This window comes from Beta vulgaris, chromosome 7 (assembly GCF_026745355.1).
Source record: "Beta vulgaris subsp. vulgaris cultivar EL10 chromosome 7, EL10.2, whole genome shotgun sequence".
NCBI classification, from domain to species: Eukaryota; Viridiplantae; Streptophyta; class Magnoliopsida; order Caryophyllales; family Amaranthaceae; genus Beta; species Beta vulgaris.
This window is the reverse complement of record NC_079208.1, coordinates 52,771,809-52,778,902: the sequence shown is the minus strand read 5'-3', so window position 1 is coordinate 52,778,902 and position 7,094 is coordinate 52,771,809. Positions and strand designations below refer to the sequence as shown.

Below are 7,094 nucleotides of genomic sequence, written 5' to 3'. Positions count from 1 at the left end.
TAATCACTTGAATATTTTGACTATAAGAAAACACAATCTCGCCCCTTTACCCTATTTTATATGACAATTTCATAAGTTCATAAAAAAATTGAAATAAGAAAGCGACAATTATATTTTAATCACTTACTTCACTCAAAAAAAAAAAAAAAAAAAACCAAACTATGCACCATTGAAGTTAAGCAAGCTATGATTATATTAACATGTTACTGACAGAAAAAGTGAGGAGATCTTACCTTGTTAATGGGAAGACAAAGTAAGATTTTAGTGTTACTTTTTTATTTTTGTGTTTATGGATGACTGAGAATAACACCTTCACTTATTAAAGGGTGCAATTTGCATAAATTAAAAGAAGATAGTTAATATCCTTATTTCTTGAACACCTTAACACTTACCAAATATGGATGAAAAAAACTTACATATTTTTTTCTTATTTAGGATTTGTTTGTCTTTTCTCGTTCCTATCACATGAATATACTTTCCCCCTTAATTTATATCTCTATTATATTTTCTTAAGTTTTGAACAAGAACAAATGATAATGTATTTGAAAAATATAAGAAGTATAGTTCCATATTTCATATAGAATTGGTTATTGGACGGGCTAACCCAATGGCTAAAAGGTTAGGGTCAAAGTTTAAAGAGTTTTTATTGAATAGGTTTTAATATGAGGAGGATTATTATAGGACTAATAAGTTCTAGTAATTTTGAAAAATTAAATACATATTGCAAAAAATAATAATTCCATGTATGGGTATACAATTATACTCACTTTTGTGTCTCTTCGTTCACTATTTTTCTTGCCCGTTTACCGACCTGCAACCCATTTGACTCGACCAGCAACCCATTTTGACCCGACCCGATTTGAACCTTTGAGGCGGCCCTCTCATGACCCTCACCTGACTCGCGCTGACCTGACCCGCCAAATAAATAGGTTTATACACACAAATTAAATCAAATCGCGAATAAAATTGTTGGTCAATCTAGCTTCTAATTAGCAAGAACCTAATTCTCAAAGTAACGGGCGAATAATTTAGAATCCGGAAATGATTTTATTAAAAGCCATACATATTATGTCATATTTATAACTATGTACACAAAATTGCATAAAGCAAAACTACAATTAAGGGGAGGGGTAATGCTATTGCTAGTAAAGGAAATTTGCCAATTCTTCCTAAGCAAACGATGACTTCTAAGTCCCTCTTTTCATCATCTTTACCATTCTTTCAATCACTCACTTGCACCACCAAGTTTCCTTCTTTTATTTTTTAGTTTATTTTTAACTTTTTTTTAGTCGCAATTTCCCTCCATTAGGACCTCAATTTTGTACAATTGACAAGAACATAACCCAACATTTCCTTATGCCACACACCAACTTTCCTCCCCAAACATAATTATTTCATGTTAATCTTCCTCCATGTGCTTGGTCTTAAACCATCTAATAATAATAATAATAATAATTACTCCCCTGTCGTGTAGCTCCGCGATTAATAATTACTCCCTCTGTCTCATAATTCCGCGAAGCAACTCTCAGACCTAGAGAGCATGGCGCGCCTCTGATCGAGGGTATCCCTTGTAGGGCTCGCGGGGGTAGATCGAAGACCACCCCGCGGGCAATCAAGGCTCCGGCGGAGAATGTGGCGCATTGCGGAGATGAGATGGACAGTCGGATCACCGCCTGCAGGCGGAGATGATGAACGAAAACTCCTACAAACATTAAGAAGGCGATTGAGAGCCTCCTCGGTGCTAATTAGGCTCTCGGAGCGAACAACTTCATTTTCAACAGCTTCAGAGCAAAGTCCACATACCCATTTACCCATGTACCCTTCTCGGATCCTCTCAATATAAGCAAGGGTGCATTCTTCTGTTAAACCACAACATTCACATTTTATGAATTGTACTTCATTTTGTGCTTGGATTGAAGCTGCTGATGTTGAAGAATCTTGTTGGGTTGTTGATACTACAATTGGTTCACTCATGATTGTTGCTGACATTCTATTAAAACCCTGAAAATTTTAACAAGATCAATATGAGAAATTTATTAGTTTGGATAGTCAAAATCAAGATCTATGTTACTAGATTAATGATCTTATTAGATGAGAACTTTTGTTTCTTGAATTAAACCAATAAAAACCCAGATGAAAAAAGTTGAAACTTTTAACAGGAGTAATGAAAAACCCAGATACTGATATTAGATTAACCAAAAATGATATTAGAATACTTGGTTAGAGTAACACTTTTAGTTAGAGTAAAGTTGTGATTAGATTAACAAGATTTGAAGGTAAAACAGAAAATTAACTTCAGATAACAGCAAATTTTGACTAAAATCCAGGTTTAAAGGAGAAAAAAGATATGAGATTTATGACTACATTTGCCCAGTTAAGTCTTGATAACCAATAAATTCTGATTAAAGGAAAATCACATTGATTTCAACTTCTGGGTTTGATTAAGAATTAAATCAAGATATGAACTTTAGCGATATCATCAAATTTTATTGATCATCAGATTTATGGCGAAGTAGTTGAATTATTGTAACATAGACCAAAAATTTTACCTGCACAAGAAAAAGTTGACCAATTATTCGAAGTTGTTAGAATTTGGAGCTTCGTTCTGAAAGATTTCTGCCGAATTTTTTTGCGGGTTTTGTGGAAATGTAAAAGATTTTGATGATTTATCTATCGTTCTTTCTCCCACTCTCCTTCAACTTTTTCTTCGTCACATAGGAAGAATTCGAACTCCAAAAACATTATATATCCAAAGTTTTTATTATGAAGTTTTTATTTCTCTATATATCCAAACAAAACTGGGAATCTGTCAGAGAACTTAAATCTCTCTTCAATCAACTCAGTAGATGACTTTTTTCTGGGGATGATTGGAGAGAGAAAACACCAAAGGAAAACAGAGTGGCGGATAAATAATTAAGAGAAAAGATGGAATTTTGCTTTGAATATATGTGATAGTTTTTCTCCTCCACAAAATTCTCCACTAGCAAAGTAGATATATGATGAGAAAGGTTAGGGAGAGAAAGTAGGAAAGGGGGGAGATTTTAGAGAGAGAAAGTGGGCAAGGGGGAGAGAGAAGGGGGAGTTGATTAAGGGACGTGGTTGGGGTTTTTATTGATGGGGAGAAATGAGGGGGGTCCAATCATTGAGGGATGAAACATTTTTTTTTGAGGGGAGGGGGAAACTTTTTTTTTTTAGGGGAGGGGGGAAATTTTTTTTTTTTGAGGGGAGGGAGAAACATTATTATACTAATAAGAAAGAGTGGGTACCAAAATAAATCACAAAAATTTGAAGTCTCATATAAAACCGTTTTATTATGATTAATAGTATGACATAGATAATTTGTTGTTCTAAATGAGGCTATGTGCTTTTCAATTTATTTAAGGATTTTAGTGCTTATTTCAGATTTGATCAGATCAGAAAAATTCAGATCATATTAGAAAAACTCGATGCAAAGCAGAGCAGACCTAATCAAAGCAAATCGGATCAAATCAGAAAAATTCAGATCATATTATATCAGGAAAATTCAGGCCTTAGATTGTCACGTCGTAAGATAATATAAAAATTGGGAATTTTTTTTAATAGATTTGTTGATTTATTCTTTTTCTAAATATTGTAATTATTATTATTAGGAAAATTTGCCAAAAAAACCTTTTACGAGTTCATTTTTGCAAAAAAAAAAAACGTTATAAAGCATTTTTTGCGAAAACAAACCAAAATCAAATATTTTTTTTGCGAAAACAAACTTAGTACTCCCTCCGTTTTTTTTTAGATGTAACATATTGACTTTGGGCACTATTCATCCAATACACTTTGACCACTAATTGTTATTTATACATAAGAAAAAATATAGTCATGTGGATCTTGTTTGATTCGTCACGGTATACACTTTCCAAATATATATTTTTTATAATTTTTACTTTTATACAATTGGAGATATTATCGGTCAAAGTTGTGCCTCGGCAAATGTGAAAAGTCCAATGTTACATCTAAAAAAAACAAAGGGAGTATCATTTTTCGGTGTTGACCATAGAATTTCCGGCGTTGACCACCACTAGCCCAACCCCCACCAACTGCATCCCACCCCACCCCACCCCACCCCCACCAGCAGCCCCCAACCCCTCCCTCCACCCCATCAGGCTGCACCCCCACCCCCTTCGCTCCTACCCTCTCCCTTCTTCCTTCCATCCCCCTTCTCCTCTCCCTTCGTCCATCCCCCCCCCCCACTGCAACCCACCCCATCACCCAGCAGCTTCCCCCTCCCCAACCCAGAAAATCTGAACCCACCACCATCACATGACCATAACTTCATGAAATACCCCACCATCACCACGAAACCCACTACCACCACAAATGAAACGGAGGCTATCAAGAACGAAAACCATTGTTTCTGGGTGGCGCAACAGTGGGGGGACGGGTTCTGGGTGGCGTAGCAGTGGGGGATGTTCTGGGTGGCGCAGTGGTTGGGGGGTGCACGAAGGGAGAGGAGAGGGGAGAGGGGTGAAGGAGGGAAGAATAGAGAGGAGTAGGGATGGGCAAGGGTCGGGTCTGGCCGGACCTTAGACCCGGACCCTAATTTTTTTTACAAACCCGGACCCGGACCCTAAGGGTCTGAAAAAATTGGACCCTTACCCAAACCCTTAGGGTCTGGAGGGTCTAGAGGGTCCAAGCCTAAATTTTCTTTATTTTGCCAAATTTTCAATTTTTTAACCCTAATTTTCTACAAATTCAACTCAAACGAAATATCAAGACTGAAATTCATACATAAACTGAAAAACAAAACAAACAATGAAACAAATCAGTTTGAAACAAACAAATACCATATTTCAAATGAAATAAATCAGTTCGACAAACAAATCAATTTGAAATTTAACAAATAAATCAGAGAAACAAATCAGTTCGCACTTCAAAGAGTGAAATTAACAGTTGCATGCAAAAAGTGTTCGAAAAAACAACGAAAAGGATCGAAGAATCAGAGAGAAATAAAAAAAAAACTGAAAAAATTAAAGAGAAATAACTGGCGTTGCCTGAGCAGCGTGAATCGGTGGCAAAGTCGAAGGAAATCGGCGGCGAAGTCGAAGGAAACCGGCGGCGAAGTCGAAGGAAACCAGCGGCGAAGTCGAAGGAAACCAGCGGCGAAGTCGAAGGAAACCGGCGTGACTGCGGGAGCCGAGAGTAATTGAGGCGTCTCACATTCTCACTCTTTTGGTGTTAAACTGTTAGTTTAGGCTTTTAGGATTTACTGATTTACTCATTTAGAAAATCAGTTTTTTTAAAAAAAATAAAAAAGGTTAAAATTTATATATTACATATGTTTAGGGTCTAGGGTCGGGTCTGGGTCTAAAATATCATGACCCAGACCCGGACCCTCAAAAAATTGCTTGGACCCAGACCCGGACCCTAAGGGTCTGAAAAAGTTGGACCCAGACGCTTAATTTAGGGTCGGGTCCATCAGGGTCCGGGCCGGGTCTTGGACCCATGCCCATCCCTGGCGAGGAGAGAGGGTAGGGGCGAAGGGGGGTGGGGGTGCCGCCTGAGGGGGTGTAGGGAGGATTGGGGGCTGCTGGTAGCGGTGGCTAGGTTTCATCTTGCAAAAATAATCTTGATTTTGGTTTGTTTTCGCAAAAAAAAATTAATTTTGGTTTGCTTTCGCAAAAAATGCTTTATATATTAAAGGTTTTTTCCGCAAAAATGAACTTATAAAAGGTTTTTTTTGGCAAATTTTCCTCATTATTATTATTATTATTATTATTATTATTATTAGGATAATTTGTCAAAAGGGACCTTAGAATTTTTAGTTTTTGCGAGAAGGGACCTTAAAACAAAGTTGGCATTTAAAGACCAAACAACAAAAAATATTGTGACGAAGGACCTTACCACCGGTTTCCGACGTTGACCAATCTTTTCAGGCATTGACTTGCCTCAATTTCTAAATGGCACTCCTATTCTAATTTTTCCCTCTTTTTTTGCCCTACTTTGACAAATTTTTCCCTCCTAATTTCCCACTTATATCTGCTTCTTTGTACCCCAAATACCATTGCTCTGCTACGCTGCTTTGCTCTGCTTTTTCCCATTTTCGAACAGTTTTGTGTTAGTGCAATGAAGAGATTAAAGATGAAAACTTTAATAAAGGATAGTATAGTGAACTTGCCAGTTGCAATTAATCAGTTGGATGGCTTTCAATATTCAGCAGCACACCATCATTAATGGTGGTTTTCAAATTTTGGAGAGAGAAAGAGAGAGGGAGAAATAAAGGAGTTCAAGTGACAGGGAGTTGGTCTGCTTTTGGTATTTAGATGGAGTGCAGTTATAAAGTTAGGGAGTGTCATTTAGAAATTGAGGCAAGTCAATGCCTGAAAAGATTGGTCAACGTCGGAACCGTGGTAAGGTCCTTCGTCACAATATTTTTTGCTGTTTGGCCTTTAAATGCCAACTTTTTTTTTAAGGTCCCTTCTCGCAAAAACAAAAAATTCTAAGGTCCCTTTTGACCAATTATTATTATTATTATTATTATATTATTATTATTATTATTATTATTATTATTATTATTATTATTATTATTATTATTATTGTTTTTATTATTATTATCAGTATGTAAGAAATTACATGACACGACAATACGACTAGAACTCAACACGAAATAAATGAATTCGGGTTAAAATTTGTGACACGTTTTAAGTAAATGGGTCAACATGACACAACTCGTTTATTAGATTTGTGTTGGAGTTGTAAATTTTAATAATATTGACAAAAAGATTGCAATTGCTTAATAATAATAATAATAATAATAATAATAATAATAATAATAATAATAATAATAATTTCTTGGACGTTAATAATAATAAGAATAATCGGAAAAAAAAAGTTCAGAACAGACCAAAACAGAAAAGTTTAGATCAAATCAGACGCCAAGATCAGTCACGGAAAAATTCTAATCGTGATACAAATAAACTCTTTTAGAAGATGGGGTCTAGCATTATTTCAAAGTGCTTTCTCTGATTCATATAATAACCCTTTTAACTTACAAAAATGCCTTTTTAAAGAACGAATTGAGGTGGATTTACACTAATTTTATGATAAGACAGTGTTAGACAAGA

General features: G+C 35.9%; 1 protein-coding gene across 1 annotated transcript; it reads right to left on the bottom strand.

Moving 5' to 3' along the window:
- Positions 1 to 1,026: 1,026 nt before the first annotated feature.
- Positions 1,027 to 3,090, bottom strand: LOC104899736 (hypothetical protein). The gene is made up of 2 exons (XM_010686992.4): positions 2,550 to 3,090; positions 1,027 to 2,001 (listed from the first exon to the last, which is right to left on the bottom strand). The coding sequence occupies exon 2, from the start codon at positions 1,987 to 1,989 to the stop codon at positions 1,504 to 1,506; it is 486 nt and encodes a 161-aa protein (XP_010685294.1). The 5' UTR covers positions 1,990 to 2,001; positions 2,550 to 3,090; the 3' UTR covers positions 1,027 to 1,503.
- Positions 3,091 to 7,094: the final 4,004 nt, after the last annotated feature.